The sequence below is a fragment of the Papaver somniferum genome, chromosome 8 (genome assembly GCF_003573695.1).
Source record: "Papaver somniferum cultivar HN1 chromosome 8, ASM357369v1, whole genome shotgun sequence".
Lineage (NCBI taxonomy): Eukaryota > Viridiplantae > Streptophyta > Magnoliopsida > Ranunculales > Papaveraceae > Papaver > Papaver somniferum.
This window is the reverse complement of record NC_039365.1, coordinates 108,051,702-108,069,037: the sequence shown is the minus strand read 5'-3', so window position 1 is coordinate 108,069,037 and position 17,336 is coordinate 108,051,702. Positions and strand designations below refer to the sequence as shown.

At 37.3% G+C, this 17,336-nt stretch overlaps 2 protein-coding genes and 1 pseudogene across 2 annotated transcripts; 1 reads left to right on the top strand and 2 right to left on the bottom strand.

The window, feature by feature from the left end:
- The first annotated feature begins 1,053 nt into the window (after positions 1 to 1,053).
- On the top strand, positions 1,054 to 7,194 carry LOC113301213 (annotated as a pseudogene).
- Positions 7,195 to 7,737: 543 nt separating this feature from the next.
- LOC113302521 (GTP-binding protein YPTM2) lies at positions 7,738 to 11,151 on the bottom strand. The gene is made up of 8 exons (XM_026551439.1): positions 10,992 to 11,151; positions 9,994 to 10,066; positions 9,772 to 9,819; positions 9,640 to 9,687; positions 8,831 to 8,902; positions 8,603 to 8,758; positions 8,321 to 8,424; positions 7,738 to 8,132 (listed from the first exon to the last, which is right to left on the bottom strand). The coding sequence occupies exons 1-8, from the start codon at positions 11,003 to 11,005 to the stop codon at positions 8,033 to 8,035; spliced, it is 615 nt and encodes a 204-aa protein (XP_026407224.1). The 5' UTR covers positions 11,006 to 11,151; the 3' UTR covers positions 7,738 to 8,032.
- A 1,332-nt stretch (positions 11,152 to 12,483) lies between these two features.
- On the bottom strand, positions 12,484 to 16,506 carry LOC113302520 (mRNA-decapping enzyme-like protein). The gene is made up of 7 exons (XM_026551438.1): positions 16,269 to 16,506; positions 16,082 to 16,172; positions 15,241 to 15,385; positions 14,526 to 14,582; positions 13,897 to 14,023; positions 13,191 to 13,637; positions 12,484 to 12,728 (listed from the first exon to the last, which is right to left on the bottom strand). Exons 1-7 carry the CDS (start codon positions 16,425 to 16,427, stop codon positions 12,672 to 12,674), a joined length of 1,083 nt encoding a protein of 360 aa, XP_026407223.1. The 5' UTR covers positions 16,428 to 16,506; the 3' UTR covers positions 12,484 to 12,671.
- Positions 16,507 to 17,336: the final 830 nt, after the last annotated feature.

The window sequence follows — 17,336 nt, the reverse complement described above, 5'->3', positions numbered from 1 at the left end:
CTTGGCCACCTGATTAACGGAACAAGAAATGATACACCAAAGAAGCACAACGATTCGTCCACGGATTCTTCCAGCATACTTGCTACACTTGAATTCTAAAAGGAAGTAAACTTTTGTTTCATCAATGGAATCAAAGCACATATGTAGGGTTCTTCATCTTGTGGCTTATCAGCGGGCACTTCAGTCTCTTTAGATTCTTCAGTGAAAACTGGACAGAGATCACCAACGTTGGAATCAGAAGAATCAACTTGATTTTCAGCAAACATGATACAATCTTATTCTTCGATTAATGCTGAAAGTCTTGATGAAATATTTTTCAACTGTGTTAAAATATTTGAACTGTCCATCTTAAATTCTCGTCGATTTTCTTCGATGATTGCCAATAAATTTTGAAATCAGGCCTTTGAGATGATCATTATGTGAATCCATTTAGGTAAAGCAGGAACCGTCCGACAAGATCAAATGGCTCTGATACCAATTGATGAGCCCCCAAACTCATAAATCAAATATCTTTAATGAAATAAGAAGAATTTAACAGAAAAAGAAGGGACGAATACAAATAAAGGAGGAGAAGAATTCATTAGAAAACAGATAAGAGGTTTACAGACACAGAGGGTATCAATTCATTTCATTCAACAACATAATAAACAAATACACCACCACCGTATATATATATAGCAGCACCCGTAGAGTAACCACTAACCACCTAAACTACCCTAACCACTCCACAATTATACGTACATATCATTCATTCTACAATGAGGGCCTATCGGACCATTGGGGAAGCTCTTAGTTGACGGCCGTACAACCATACAGGTACCATACATATCATTTCAAGACTTTCTTCAAAGGTCTTCACTGGCATATTAATTTCCTAATCTTCAAATAAATGGCCAATGTCTCTAATTACAAAAAAGACAACAGGAAACCATCTCCATTTTAGTAGATTTCTCTATCTAATCAAAACCCTAAATCTCTACCATAAGCATCATTCTACCCTCCCTTCTGAAAATCCAAATCTCCATGATGTTAATGACCCATTGGTCACAAAACCTCCCTCTTCTCTTTCACTGGGAAAACCCCATTTCGTTGTTCCCACCAATAACATGATTCCTACTCAACCCTCATCCAGAAGATCCCAATCACTGTATCCTCATGATGACATTGTGTCATCAAATAAGATGATCACTTATTATATTCGGGTTGCTGATTTAAATTCAGCTCGTAAAGTTTTTGAAAACATGACAGTTAAAACGACTGTCACATGGAATTCGATATTGGCAGGGTATTCGAGAAGTAGGAATTACCAATAGGTATTATTATGGTAGTCTTCGTTAATGGCAGGTCCACCCATTAAAGCCCAGTAACCAGAGGTCCATAATAAAAGGAAAAAGAGAAAATTGGACCAAAAATTTTATCCCCTGGTCCGGTACACATGCGGGACCGGTAATGCGTAATTTCGAAATTCCCAAATTAACCTTCCACCTCTAGATATTTAATCTCCTGGTTCTTATCGTCACATTCTCTTTCAAGTTTTGGTTTTGCTCCAAAGAATCTTTCACGCTGGAGATTTTTTTGATTTCATTAATTGAGTCGCCAATTCGATCCCAAAGCTATCGTTTTGTATATTATAGAAGAACTCCTCCGGTGAAGATTTTTGCAAGATATATAGGTTGATTTTCTTACTGTTGATGTTAGTCTAGTTTTTTTTTATAATCAATTTTCATCTAGTAATGTTTATTTTAGGGCTCTAATATTAATCGTTTAATGGATGTTTGATTATGTTTTGATCTCCTTGTTTGATTGTTTATTTTATTTTATTAAAAAATAGTTCAGATCTATATGGATAATCATGTTTTTTGTCAATTTCTTCACTAGATCTGATCATATCAGTTTCATTTTGTTGGTTTTAGATGTGTTTCGGTTTATTTTTGTGTATGAACCAACAGTACGTATCTGCAGTACTGACAGAAACCTAGTTTTGAAGACCTTTTTTTATTTGATTCAGAAGTACATATATGAAATATTGAAATAGAAGTGTTTCAATACTGTTTTTCACGGATTCGTTAATTATTTTTGACATGCAGCTGATTGTTGTGTATGAACCAACAGTACGTATATCCCGTACTGACAGAAACCTAGTCTACTTTTAAGAAGAAGAAGAAGAAGAACAAGATGGTGCATCGTTATGATTTACGAGGAGAATATTTGTTTTCTGTTTCCAGGTATGCTTTCTAATCATCTTGTTTGATTATTTTGTTCGGTTTTTCTTCTTTTGGTTTGTTTTTTTGATTGTATTCTGATAATCAAATTGATTTGATTGACGCTTTTATGGTTTTTAGGTTTGTTACAGTTGTTTTTCGTGTATGAATTGACAGTACATATATGGCGTACTGATACCAAACTCTTCTAATTTTGTTTCATTTGAAGTTTTTCCAATTTTTTTGGTTCGATCCATGAGTATGTATGTATAATACTGATAGGAAGTGCTATTTGCTGTGTTTTTGCTCCTTTTTTAATCTTACCCTTCAGTACTTATGTGAAATACTGTAATATGTCTTTCGATTCTCTTATTTTTCATAGATCTGTCACCTGTTGTTGTCATACTGTTGATTTGTAGTTCATGAATCTTCAGTACATATATCGCATACTGATAGGAAGTGCTCCTTGTTATGTTTAAGGAGAAGTGAAGAAGATGCAGGCATACAGTGGAGCTGCAATAATGGGTGCTGCTGTACAACAACCCAATCTTTTTACTAAAGGTTCTTCAACTTTTTTTCCCAAGTTGGGTACTACTACTGCGGATAGATTACCTTCTCAAGTTAGGCAGACCCTGAAGTACGTTCAATAATTGATAGTGAGAAGAATCGTCAGTTTAACAGCTTGGAGCTCATTGCTTCAGAGAATTTTACATCTCGCGCAGTGATGGAAGCTGTGGGTTCTTGTCTCACAAACAAGTATTCAGAAGGGCTTTCTGGTAAAAGGTAAAGATAGTGCTTAATGTTGTATTTTTTCCCTGTATTTGTATTGAAATGCATTTGATCATTTCATTATGCAATGTAGATATTATGGTGGCAATGAGTACATTGATGAGCTAGAGACACTTTGTCAACAAAGGGTTTTGTTCATGTAACTGGCACAGGGTCTGGATCTTCCTCATGGAGGTCACTTGTCACATGGATTTATGACTCCTAAAAGACGGGTATCTGGGACTTCGATTTATTTTGAATCGATGCCCTACCGTCTTGATGAATCAACAGGTGCTGCTCTGCATTCTTATATTGTGTAATGACTATGTGGTCTATTGTTGTTCATTTATAATTCGTTGATAATTTGCATTCATCACCAAATTCACTTGCAGGCCTTATTGATTATGATATGCTTGAGAAAACTGCCACCCTCTTTCGACCAAAACTCATCATTGTTGGTGCTAGTGCTTATCCTCGTGATTTAGATTATCCTCGAATGAGAAAGGTATACACATATCTTTTGATTGTCAACAGTTGTTATTCTTAGTGATCAGAGAATCAGACTAGTTAACCCATTACGCACACCTAATTCCCTTTCCTGCTATGTTTCTTGAATATTGCAGATTCTGTTGGGGCTTTTCTCATGATGGATATGGCTCACATAAGTGGTCTCGTTGCTGCATCTGTACTTGCCGACCCATTTGAATACTGTGATGTTTTAACAACCACCACTCACAAGGTACACCTAGTCCCATTCATGAAGTCTGCAAGACTGCAACTACTGACACCAACACAAGCAGCATTTGTTTTTATTGGTTTAGGTTCAAGGGTCATGTTGTTTACTATGTCTTCTGTTTCAATTTTCAGTCATTACGAGGTCCCAGAGGTGGCATGATTTTCTTCAAGAAAGATCCTGTTCTTTGGGTTGATATGGAATCTGCGATTAACAATGCTGTTTTCCCAGGGTTACAGGTAACTAAAACTGTAGCGGTTATTTGTGATTTATCATTGGTTCAACATTATAACATTTTTTAGGTTTGTTACAGTTGTTTTTCGTGTATGAATTGACAGTACATATATGGCGTACTGATACAAAACTCTTCTAATTTTGTTTTATTTGAAGTTTTTCCAATTTTTTTTGGTTCGATCCATGAGTATGTATGTATAATACTGATAGGAAGTGTTATTTGCTGTGTTTTTGCTCCTTTTTTAGTCTTACCCTTCAGTACTTATGTGAAATACTGTAATATGTCTTTCGATTCTCTTATTTTTCATAGATCTGTCACCTGTTGTTGTCATACTGTTGATTTGTAGTTCATGAATATTCAGTACATATATCGCATACTGATAGGAAGTGCTCCTTGTTATGTTTGATTCAGTACGTATATGAAATACTGAAATAGATGCTCTTTGTTACGTTTGATTCAGTACTGGAATTGGATATGGAGATGATCTGGAGCTGGAATTCAGAACTTATTGCAAGAAATGACAAATTTTGAATGATAGGAACAGGAGTTGTTGTTGGTTCAGATTTGCAAGCTTGTGAAATTGGTGGTGGTCTTGATGAAGTTACAAATTGGTTGTGACGTGTGTTTGAAAGAAGGTGTGCTGCAAATGGATTTGGAGGAACATAGAAGGTTGGGTTGCTACATTGTATGATCCTACAATGTATGTGATATAATACGTTTTCTAATTTATTTATCATTGATTCTTACAGATTTGTACTCTACCTGGAAGCAGTGCAGCAAATATGTACTCGAATTTGTAAGCATTCAGATATATAATCGGATTTGTAAGCAGTACGACAGATATGTACTCAGACAGATATGTACTCAAATTTGTAAGCAGTGTAGCAAATATGTACTCGAATTTTTAAGCAGTGTACCAGATATGTACTCAAATTTGTAAGCAGTGTAGACCAATGTAGTCAATATCGGCCGTATCGGCCGATATATCGGGGATATTTCGGATATCGGCCCAAAACGATACGATAAGAAGGATATCGGGGATACGATATTCGTCCGATAATATCGGCCGCATCGGTCGAATATCGGTCGTTTCGGTCAAATATCGGTCGTATCGGTCGATACGAAATTTTCCTACATTTCCTTATATGAGACGGTATTGGTCGTTTTCTATAAAGTTTAAGGGTAATTTTGGCGAAGAAAGTCTTTCGGGTGGTAGTAGAGGTGCATGTAGCTCTCGAAGCAAGTCTACTAAAGTTACTCTTTTGTTTTTTTGATAAAATTGATGTTATCTATTATATCTTATCCGAAAATGTGTGGAGAAATGTTTAATATAAAATTATAGTCTCTAAATCTAGAACCGATATTTCAACGATAATATCCCCGATATAAAATCGTACCAGTGTATCGGTCCCGGCCGAGATGAACCGATATCCGATATTAACTACATTGGTGTAGACACACATGTTTGGTAGTAATGGGCATTATGGATATTTCCATGTTTTAATTAATTTTGAACCTTCGGATAAAAAAAAATTCCGGTTGGACCCTACTATAAATAACTATATGGGCCTAGGACCAAACAAGAAATTTTCCATTCGAGAAAACCTGGGGAACTCAAGGAAGCTCGAGAGTTGTTTGATAAAATTCCTGAACCGGATGTTGTGTCTTTTAACACTCTGTGAGCTTGTTATATTAATAATTCTGATATTAAAACAGCATGGAATTTTTTTCATAAAATACCTGTTAAAGATTTTGCATCTTGGAACACCATGATATCGGGTTTGTCAAGGAATGGGCAAATGAACGAAGCTCTGGAACTATTTTCAATAATGCCTGAGAAAAATAGTGTTTCATGGAGTGCCATGATTTCTGGTTATGTTGAAGCTAACGATTTGGATTCTGCGGTTGATTTCTTTAATAAAGCTCCGATTAAAAGTGTCGTTGCTTGGACAGCGATGATTACTGGGTATATGAAGTCCCGAAAGATAGAATTGGCCGAAAATTTGTTTCAAGAAATGCCGGTTAGGAACTTGGTAAGTTGGAATTCAATGATTTCTGGGTACGTTGAATGTGGTAGATCAGAAGATGGCGTGAAACTTTTCAGGAGAATGGTGGGTTTGGGTATTAGACCAAATGAGAGGAGTTTGAGTAGTGTTTTACTGGGGTGTAGTAATTTATCTGCCTTGGGGTTGGGTAAGCAAATTCATCAATTTGTTTGCAAATCTACATTGTATTTTGATACAAGTGTGTTAACATCCTTCCTTAGTATGTACTGTAAATGTGGGGATTTAGGAAATGCAGAAAAACTTTTTCATGGGATTCGGCGGAAAGATGTTGTTACTTGGAATGCCATGATCTCAGGGTATGCTCAACATGGGCTTGGCGAGAGAGCAATTCGGTTCTTTGATGAGATTAATAATCAGGGAGTTAGGCCGGATTGGATAACTTTTGTTGCTTTGTTGTCAGCATGTAATCATGCAGGATTGGTCGATCTTGGGATTAAGCATTTTGAATCAATGGAAAGAGATTATGGGATTGAAGCTACGCCAGATCACTATACGTGTATGGTTGATCTGCTTGGAAGAGCTGGTTTCCTGCAAAAGGCCGTAGATTTGATTAGTGGAATGCCTTATGAGCCACATCCAGCCATATTCGGAACACTATTAGGGGCTTGTAGGATTCACAAGAATTTAGAGCTAGCTGAATTTGCAGTACAGAAGTTGCTAAATTTGGATCCAAATAGTGCGGCTGGTTATGTCCAGCTTGCTAATGTGTATGCAGACATGAAAAGGTGGGATCAAGTAGCTAGGGTTCGGCAGTTGATGAAGGAACATAAGGTTGTGAAAACACCTGGGTATAGTTGGATTGAGGTGAAGAATGTTGTTCATGAGTTCAGGTCCGGAGACGGGATTCACCCTGATTTGGAGTTAATACACTCGAAATTGTATGAGTTGGAGAAGAAGATGAAGCTGGCTGGGTTTGTGCCAAATCTGGATTTTGCATTACATGATGTGGGCGTGGAACAGAAGGAGATGTTACTGTCCAGGCATAGTGAGAAATTAGCAGTTGCTTTTGGACTGATCTCTACAGCAAAGAGAGCTGAAATTCGGATATTTAAGAACCTCAGAATATGTGGCGATTGTCATGATGCCATAAAATACATCTCTGTGATTGAACAGCGGGAAATATTCGTTAGAGATACTGTGAGGTTTCATCATTTCAGGAATGGAACTTGTTCATGTGGTGATTATTGGTGAGAGTTTGAATTGTCAAACCTTGTTGCGATAACCATTTGTTCGTATCTTTATATTATGATAGGTGATTTAACCTCCGCTAAACAGAAATTATCAGAATTATGTTCAGTCTTCTGTAGTTATTGTTTTATTATTATCAACGATATGGAAAGGATGGATTTGCTATATTTATAAGCGTCTCGGATCGTTCTTTGTCAATTGTCATCATTGGGATATGTTCGTTTTTTGCACACTGGATCTTGAGTAGCGAAATGATCTCCAATGAGCAAGGAATCATCTGTTTCCAGATTTTCGTATGCCTCATACCAAGTTCTTCTTTCCTTAAGGCGCAGAGTGAGAAAACGTATTCTAATATATCAACCAAGTTACAGCACTAATTTTAGAGGGGAAAAAAAAATATGTAGGGAGCAATCCAGAAATTGAACTCAATCCAGGCTTTGAGGGTTGACACTTATATCCCTACTTAATCACAAGAACGGTACTTAACTTTTTCATTTTGTTTATCAGTCACATGTGTTAAAAATGTAGTATGTTCTAGAAGAAAACAAACACAATACGCAAAACTGAAAAAAAATCATGCGCAGCTATTTACTAAAAACATTCCCGGTTTCTACAGGCCCTTTAAAAAGAAAAGAGAAAAGAAAAAAACAACACAAAGGATCAGCTTCAGCAATAGCTGAAGAACAAATAGTAAAAGAGCAATCAGGAAATGATCCCGTGAGAGAAGGAAGCTGGCTGATGAATAAGTGTGCGCCAGAGAGAGACTAGTTTTACAAGGATGGAGGGACAAAGATTGTCAGAGAGATAAAAAGTCCGAACTAAAGACATCTTTATCTCATCCTTAAGAAGAGGAGCAGCAACCACTATTCTGAGTCACGGGTTGTCCTCGGATCTGAACGGTTGGAGGCTTAGCACTGTTCATAGCAGGTTGGCTTGCCATCCTGAAAAACCCCAATTTACAAATTAACGTGGGATATAAGTGATAAGATACGGACTACAAGTAGAGTGATGGCACAGTTAAACACTAATAAAGGTAGTACCCATCAACACAGCATTTGACCTTTTGTGTACTCTATAAGTAGAGCTCTCGATCTGTTAGTTAACCACTAAAAACAAACAAAAGGACTACCTGTTTTTTATTTCAGCAGCCATGGCCATAAAGGCTTGCTCAACATTAGTCGCATTTTTTGCACTGGTTTCAAGGAATGGGATCCCTATCTCATCAGCGAAGGCCTGCATGACAAATTTCCCAATATTAACAAGCTTATAGGCAAACAGGAAAGGAAAGTAATAATGTAGCATAAACAACATTTCAGACCCGCATTTGTTTACAACGAAGGTTAATTGATGTGCATCTGTTATCTATAATAAGTTGACAAAGCCTTGTTTCCAACCCGTAAGAACATTTTACCTTAGCAGTTTCAGTTGACACGACTTTATTTGCGGTGAGATCACTCTTGTTCCCAACCAGAAGCTTGTTAACATTATCACTCGCATAACGATCAATCTCGTTCAACCACTGCTTCACGTTGTTAAAGCTTTCTTGGTCTGTGACATCGTACACAATCTGAAAAGAAGCCACGAAAGTTAAAACACATAGAGATAAGAAATATAGCATACAAGAGCCAAATGTACTTACAATAATCCCATGTGCTCCGCGGTAGTAGCTGCTAGTGATTGTCCTGAAACGCTCTTGCCCAGCAGTGTCCCACTACATGGTCCATTCAAAAAAAAAAAGAACATAAGAAGATCTCCACGGTTTATGGACCTACAGTCAGAAGAACTCAGAATTGGGAAACAAGGATCAGTCAAGAGTAGGGGTGCACATACCCTACCCATACCCGCCAATCCTACCCTATCCGCCAGTTTTTTAACCGTATCCTACCCTATCCACTATTTGGCGGGTAGGGTGGCGGGTGAAGATTTTCTTAACCGCCAATAAACGGGTAGGGTGGCGGGTAAAGCTCAAAATTATCCTACCCTACTGGTCTTCGAGCAATTCCTACTAGGGGTGCACATACCCTACCCATACCCGCCAACCCTACCATACCCGCCAGTTTTTTAACCGTATCCTACCCTATCCACTATTTGGCGGGTAGGGTGATGGGTAAAGATTTTCTTTAACCGCCAATAAACGGGTAGGGTGGCGGGTATAGGCCATATCCTACCCACCCTACCCGTTGTGCAGCCCTAGTCAAGAGATCATTTATAAAAAAAATCGGAAGTACTTCATTCACTTGGCGTGGAAGGATGAAGGATCATTTGCAGCAGCAACCAACGGGTTGCTGTGTTTCACTACCAGGATATAACTATGTAACTTCTTTACCTAACTTGAGTGTCTATAAGAGCTCAAAGGGTTGTCACAAGAATTGTATTCACATTCCGAATATTTATAATATGCAGTACAAAATAACTAAAGCAAGCTAAAGCATAACCCCGTAAACTTACAATCTGAAGTTTAATAGTCTTTCCGTCCTGCTCCACAGTGCGTATTTTCTACAAAAAACACATGATAAATATCCAAGTCATCGAACTTTAGATGATGTGTTACATTAAGATACGCAATAACAATATTCTTACAAAGTCAACGCCAATAGTGCTGATGTAACTTTCAAGATACGAATCGTCCTGCATCATAGATGTGAAAAACAGTCAGGGCATTGATAGAGCTTGATTCCACAACGATGGAGCACAAGCCACTTTTCCAATGTAGGCAAAACAAAACCGCTTTAGAATACAGCATCAATGACATAAGTAAGTCAACAACGAAATATATGACGGCAAGGAACAACATCCACTTACAGCAAATCTCAGAAGCAGGCATGATTTCCCAACACCAGAATCTCCAATGAGAAGAAGCTTAAACAGATAGTCACTGCCAAATAGATCCAGACACACCCCATAAGTTACCCAAGTGGGAAAGCCAAATATTTAACAAAGTTCGGAAAATCAAATTCAATGGAAGTAAGGAACAGCAGAAGCAAAGGTCATTCTGGATTTAACTTTAATATTTCACTTGCGAATTAAAATAATATTTTTCTTTTAATTAGAACTCAGACATCAAAATTATAATAATCTCAAACAGTTAAGCACGTTCAATTGCTAGCCACCCTAACCAAAAACAAATAGCAACAAAAGTTCCATGCTATAAACCAATATACCCAGTTAACTAGTCTCGTTATCTACAACTGTAAACTAATCCAATCAGGCATGCAACAGCCAACAAGGTTCATAGACCTTAGCAGGATTGCTGTGTGTTTCTAGTCAAACAATAGAAATCAAGTGTTAAAATCCAATTGTGGGCAATTACTCTTATAGCTCCTAATAACTGTTGCATGTTTCTAGTCAGTTGAACGATATAGATCAAGTACTCTCCATCTAGATCCTACAAAGTGTGCTCATGCCAATTTGGTTTAAGACAGCAAACTCTAAATTTCCTACATGCATCTAACCGACCGGAATCGGTGTGAAAGACACGAAAGGTTTCTTTCACAATTTTACATGCAGTGGTCAACAGAAGCAGAATTCGTTAACAATAACACAAATTCAAATTGCTCCGATCTAACTTATTACAAGCAGATCACATCAATTTAAACAACTAAATAACAGATTCCAAGAAACATATGGATTTTACAATAGGAAACCCTAATATGAAGTAAACCAATACTCAATCGATACAAGAGAAGAAGACAGATCTACAAGAATAACAGAACTCGAAGTACAACAATTGACCAAAACAACAGAACTTTTCATATTTCTTACGACTTGGAGACAGAAGTTAAACAGAAATTGGAACTTACTACTCTGGGTTCATAACTTCGGGTTGAATTATAAGCAGTTACAGTGATGGCGCCGGATCTCTCTACGTTCCGGCAGAATCTCAGACAATTTGAGATTACCAGAGACTCCAAAAACAAAGGAAGCAAAAGCTTTCGAAGAATTGGGATAAAACAAGTTTATATGGAGATCAAACGAAGAGATTCGCTTACTTTGCATAAAAGGATTACATAATTACGTTTCTGTCCCTCATGGTTATGGTGGAATTACGTACGATATACGTCTTTTGTTGTCTAGTTGAGGAAAGTGGAGGGAAATGGACGAAAGCTGGAGGGAAATGGACGAAAGCCGGTGCTTAAACGTTTTTCCACATGTACTGCATTGAATCATTTAGTGGTTTGACCCAATGTTTGTATTTCTAGATGGTAGAAGGCTAGAAGCAAAATTGAGGGTGGCCAATCTCAAAGAAAAAGGGAGTGGTGGTGGACGGAGCTGGTATGTAACAGGAAGTGGTTCAAGTTCTGAAGAAGGTTCGGGCTCCGACGATGAGTAAAACACACTTTAATCTTTAAATAATTACTTTTTAAGTTTGAATATATTTCATGATTTTTTTTTGATTGGTACATAGAAATTTCATTGAAAAAAGCCGTTTAAGGGGTATCTTAACCTAATGATTACAACCGAATAAAAAAAAGGAAACCGAAAGGGATTCGGCTACCCAAATAAAAAAACATAAAAAGACAATTTATGACGGAGGCCGGTATAATGAATCCCATAGAGAAATCACCGTATTTGCCGTAAGCCCAACATTTTTGTATTTGATTCGGTCCAAAAAAACGCTTGTAATTTGATATCTATAATGAGACTTGGCAAAATTTTCTTTTTGTTGTCGAAGATTTTTGCATTTCGCTCTTTCCATATACACCACCATATAGTAACCGGGATGTTATTTCATATTCGACTAAGTCTTTGTTCTCCCCAATTAAACTTCCAAATCTTCATAAATGTAATGACATTAGGATGTATGACCATCCAAATTGACACCCTTCAACAAAATAGTCTCATATTCTCCGAATTCTCCAACAATTCATACTAGACACAGATGAGCAACCACGTAATAGTACGATGGAAGTAATACAGGAGCCAGGATTTCTTGAAAATTCAGCAGGAGGAGGGATTGGCCACCCTCAAGTGTTATCTTATTCAAGACATGTCGAGTTTACATTTAAACTCTCTCTCTTCCCGATTGGCATAATCGGAAATTGGTAAATGGAAGAGTTAGGTGGAATTCCAAATGATTCTAGCCTTGTCTTTCATCGTCTAATTTCCAGATTGGCATAATCTGAAAATATTATTTACCCTATATAGGATTCGAATTCCAAATTATTCGAATCCTATATATCTTTCTTCTTCTATAACTTGTGATTGCCCCCTACTGCAATTTTCTCAGGTTTCATGAACGAATATAATATATACCAGCGTTTTTAAACAGGCATCAGTTTATCATGGACAGTGGGAAAAACATGTTGTAGATCACATAATTGCATTTAACCTAAATTAAGTATTTACCAAGGTCATAGACAAATTGCACACCTGATTGAAACTATACAAATAATAAGTCTCTTTTCCAAATTCACCTGATTAATTAACTACATTATGGACAGTAAGTAGTAGACCTCATTACAACCTAAAATTTAGACTAGTCATGTAATACGCGTATTCAGAAGTTCTTGGTAGAACATATCAATGAACTGGTCCTTCTGCAAAACAAAAAGGACAGCAAACAGAACATGTCAGGAATATGTTTATAAGAGTTTTTCTAAGACTGGATCAAAAACGATTAAAGTAAGAAAAATACATTCTAACAGTAAGGTGGTAAAGATTAAAATCCTAGGCTATTACGATGCAAGTTATGGTGAAGAAACATCATTATCGTGAAGTGGATTACAAAAGGCAGTTGTCATGTGGTGAAGTGGTGACGGGTAGGATAGTAGTGGTCAGCAGAGAACAAGAGCAAAGAGCAGGACTTAATACAGAAGCAGTTCTCCACGTGTCTAATGGGAGTAGCTTCTTTCACAATAGGAGTCAAGTCGAATTATCCATCCATTCTAACTTTTTATTTATTTGATACTAGCAGCAGCAAATATTTGTTTATGAAACCTTATTATGGATATTAAAGATACAACTAACAAGAAAGTTAATGAAGACGACAAATTACAAACCTGAATAACCCTCAGAAGTGCATTGCGAACTTTTTCTCGGGTAAATTCTGGCCTATATGTTGGAGCAGAAGCAGGAGTGAGCGAAGGTGGTCGTTGAGGACCCACCAGCGGATGAAGAGGAGGAGGTGGAAGAGAAGGAGCAGTAGGTATACACGAAGATGTTGTCGGTATCATCAATGGCGACGAGTATGGAGGAGGTGTGAAATATGTAATGGGTTTTACTAGATTCGTGAGACGGCTGTTGTTGCTGTTGTTTCTGCTACTAGAATCAAGAATAGGTAAAAGAGGAGCAGAAGAAGCTGGTAAAACAGGAGATGGTAATTGCTGGGCTGGTGGGGGAGAGGGTGCATTAATTGGTTCATTGGAAGAAGAACGAGAAGATGGCAGAGATTGGTCAGGTCGTCCATGAGCTGCTGCGCTTGAAGCATTCCCTAAATTCGGAGCCACCTGATGAAACATGAGCAAATAAATGTTTACATGGCTGGTGAATGTCGAAGACATAACAGTATAACCTAAATGCAGAGAAACGGAACGGAGTACAAACAAACCACACGGCTTCACCTGCATAAGTTTTGTATTTGGAATAAAACTAAAAGATCTAATCGAAGGCACAAGACACCAAGAATGATATTTAAATGGACGAATAGATATTAATAAAAATTATAAGAAACAAATAATCTTTGGTGAAGAGTGCTTGGACTCGTACATTGAAGAAGTTAACGAAGGGAGAATCATCAGGAACATTTGTGACGGTAGTGCCAGCTGTAGACGATGGCTCCAATGGGCCTTCCATCACTGCCATGGTTGGGACTGCTTCCAGTTCCTCAAATTCACTGAAGAGAAGCACAATTATAAAAGAAAATCAGGAGTCAACATAATAAGTAAAGATTCTCCTTTATGATGTCGTCGCACAGTAAGAGACATTTTTTTATCTTGATTAAATGTGCACAAGGCTATCTGTAGGCATTCGGACACTTTAGAAACAGTGACTAGCTCACTCATCTTATTAGTTTAGCAATATTTATCAAAGCACCTGAAAGAGTAACTTTAGGATGCAATTTCATGAAGATCACAACAAGGAGTATATAAATCCCATCTCATGCGCAAACCATTCTTGGTATCTGTCAACAGAATAAGCTGATCTACGAATTTGGAAGATGCAATAAATATATATCACAACCATTCACCACATAAAATTATCAACCATAGCAGCAAAAATGTATCAATCATCATGTAGTAACCTTGCAGTTTTAATTTCGTATAAGTCACATTCAAGAAAGAAGTTTATCTCCAGAGAGAACATTATATAAGAAACACAAGGCTCTGAAACGGTACCTTTTAGTTGAAGAAACTTTTGGCTTTTGAGGAACCTTAGAGTATGCATCAAGTATCCTGAAGATAAAAGACACAAATTTAAACCAAGTAACATCATCAACATTTTTTCTCTAATCCAGAGATACTGACACAATTCATGACTGTTCACAATAACTTTAGAGAATTGAACAAAACGTTTGCAAGGCAGGAAAAAATTTAACAAGAGGTCCTCCATCTACATTATTGTCAACCAGAGATTGTTATGTAACCAATTAACTTTGAATAGGTTCAAGAGACAGATATGGTGGTCAAATTTAGTGCGGTATGGTGGTGAAAGTGAAGTCTAACTTTAGTTCAATATGGTGGGAAAACTGAAGTCTAATCTTAGTGAACTGCTAACACATAGCTGCAAGCCTTGTTTTCGAAGAAAGTGATGCTCAAGGTGTAAACAACATGTAAATTTTCAGTGGTGACAGTGAAACGTTCCAATATACATTTATGAACAAGCATAAAAAACGCTTTTCTATGAGAAAAAGGCCTTCTAGTTTTTTATTTTTGGTTATTAATTTGTTATCCAAGCAAAAAAATATATGGAAAAGACAAGGCACTTGAAATGTGCAGAAGTATCAAAATTCCTTCATTTGGCTATGAAGATATAAACTGCACGAAAAGGAAAAGCTACTGCAATTATAACATATAATTTGCCTTGGAGGCAATAGTTTATGAGGTAGCATACCTGCCAAACAAATTTGCAACGTCTTCACACTCCCGTGAATTGTAAAACCAAATACCATTTACTTCTTGCGCTGAATTCCGGTACAAGAGGTATGGAACCTGAACCTCATACTCAAACTCTCCAAGTAAATCCTCTACCAAATTTTCTGTTTACACAAGAAAGATTCTGATTTTCAGATCAGAACCAAACCTTTGAATCAAGCAAAGAACGTTATATAAAAGGTTTAAGAGCTCCTGAACAGAACATGCACAAATGAGCAAATCCGAGTTAGTAACAAGGCCTTAATGGTAAAGATCCTAAGAGATATGTTTAGAATGGGTAACTTCAAGGTCTCAGTAGAATTAGGCAAAAACACGTGTACATACTGCATAAGTATTTTAGAATTTGTATAGGGAATTTAGGAATTTATGCACATAGATAGTCCATATGGAACATAAATACAATGCAAAGTTGATCTGCACATCCTATAATAGATCTATCCGAATTCTGAAGACATTCATAGATCTATCCGAATTCTGAAGACATTCATGAATGAGATGTTAGAGGATCATTAATAAACTCCGAAAAATCAAAGTTATGCAACCTCTCCAGTTTATTAACATGTTTCTCTTAAATTTTTGTAATATATATATAGTGTGATCTGACTACTAACACAAGCTTTGGTTTCTCCTTTTACCACCTTCGTTATTGCAAAGGCAGTGTTTTTCTTAATCAGTAGAATGATTGTTGAGGTCCATAAAATCCAATTTGAAAGCTATAAACTAGCTTATCAAAAACTATCAACAATTGAGACAATATCAAATCTAATCAGTTAACTAGAAAAGGAATAGCAGATAAGAACCTGTACTACGCCTGTTCATCACAACGAACTGGAAGCGAGGCTGGGCGTTCCTCTTGACAACAAAGAGAGATCCTTCAACATCCTTTCGACTCTGCATTTATTATACAAATGAAATTAAGTCTAAAGGTTAATAACAAAAACCACACAAAGCTGAGATCATAAGAAAAAGTAAATTGTTTATACGAACCCACTGACTAAGTTCGACATTAAATTTGTAGAAAGTAACGTGAGCTGCAGTGATTAAGATCTCTTCAACATATGGATCGATTCGTTGAAGAACTGTGAGATTGAGAAGTTTGGTGCTTTGTTGATCTAGATTTGGGAGCAATTTCCCACCCTGAGTCATTTATTTTCGTTTTTTCTAGTCTAACAAAAGTTAAAACCCTAAATTTTGTCCGAGGAGCGAGAAGCTTCATGAGGTTTTTCTGGCTGGTGCAAGAGACATAGTATGATTTTTCTTCGACAATTACGAAAATGCCCTAATGCTTTCTTTTCTTTCTTTTGTTTTGTTTTCTTTAAGAGCAACCACAGCCATGAGACGGACCAAATACCAAAAGTAAGACTAAAAATCAAAAAAATTTGGTATTCTGGGTGTTCAAGCGCAGTGGTAGAACACCAAATTTGGTGAAGCGTAACTTATACACACGCCCGATGTCAGACGGAAATTATATTCACGTTTGTTGATTAGGCGGCTTTATATTATGCGTTTGAGTGAAACGTAGGTATAATGCACGTTTGATTGAGGCGTAGGTATAATTAACGCCGGATATGGGACGGGGATGGAAAGTGCGTCTACAGGGACGGGGATTAAAAGTGCGTCCCATTCATACGGAGATATAAAGTGCGTATGTTTCGGGCGTTAATGGCTTATGCGTCTGGGTGAGACGTTTATACAAGATGCGTTTGATTGGGGCGTTTATAGAAGGAGCGTCTGAATGGGGCGTGCCCAAATTTGGGGAGCTGACCTTTGGGATTGTACGGAGATATGCCTCTATAGGTTTAATTAAGTAAAAAAGAGAGATGATTATATGTTTCTCGTTTTAGAAAGCAACGAACGATGAAGGGTAGGGGACCATGTATTCCTCCTAATGATGCACCACTGTGACCTAACTTCAACTGCTTCAGATTGCAATCCTCTTTAGTCTGCATTTCATCATCTTTTGGAGAATCCCAAAGGTCAGCTCCCCTACATTACGCCTGCTAACAAACGTACATTAAAGATACGCCTCGCCCAGACGTACATTAAAGTTACGCC

What these genes read in the sequence shown, in the direction of transcription:
- LOC113302521 (XM_026551439.1), bottom strand. An exon ending in TGTCAACTGAAACTGCTAAG is followed by an intron (nt 8,425 to 8,602) that starts GTAAAATGTTCT and finishes TTTGTCATGCAG; the next exon opens with GCCTTCGCTGATGAGATAGG. An exon ending in GCTGCTGAAATAAAAAACAG is followed by an intron (nt 8,133 to 8,320) that starts GTAGTCCTTTTG and finishes GGGGTTTTTCAG; the next exon opens with GATGGCAAGCCAACCTGCTA.
- LOC113302520 (XM_026551438.1), bottom strand. Translation starts at nt 16,427, where the DNA reads ATGACTCAGGGTGGGAAATTGCTCCCAAATCTAGATCAACAAAGCACC. An exon ending in GATGAACAGGCGTAGTACAG is followed by an intron (nt 15,386 to 16,081) that starts GTTCTTATCTGC and finishes TTGTGTAAACAG; the next exon opens with AAAATTTGGTAGAGGATTTA. An exon ending in GTTGCAAATTTGTTTGGCAG is followed by an intron (nt 14,583 to 15,240) that starts GTATGCTACCTC and finishes TTTTATCTTCAG; the next exon opens with GATACTTGATGCATACTCTA.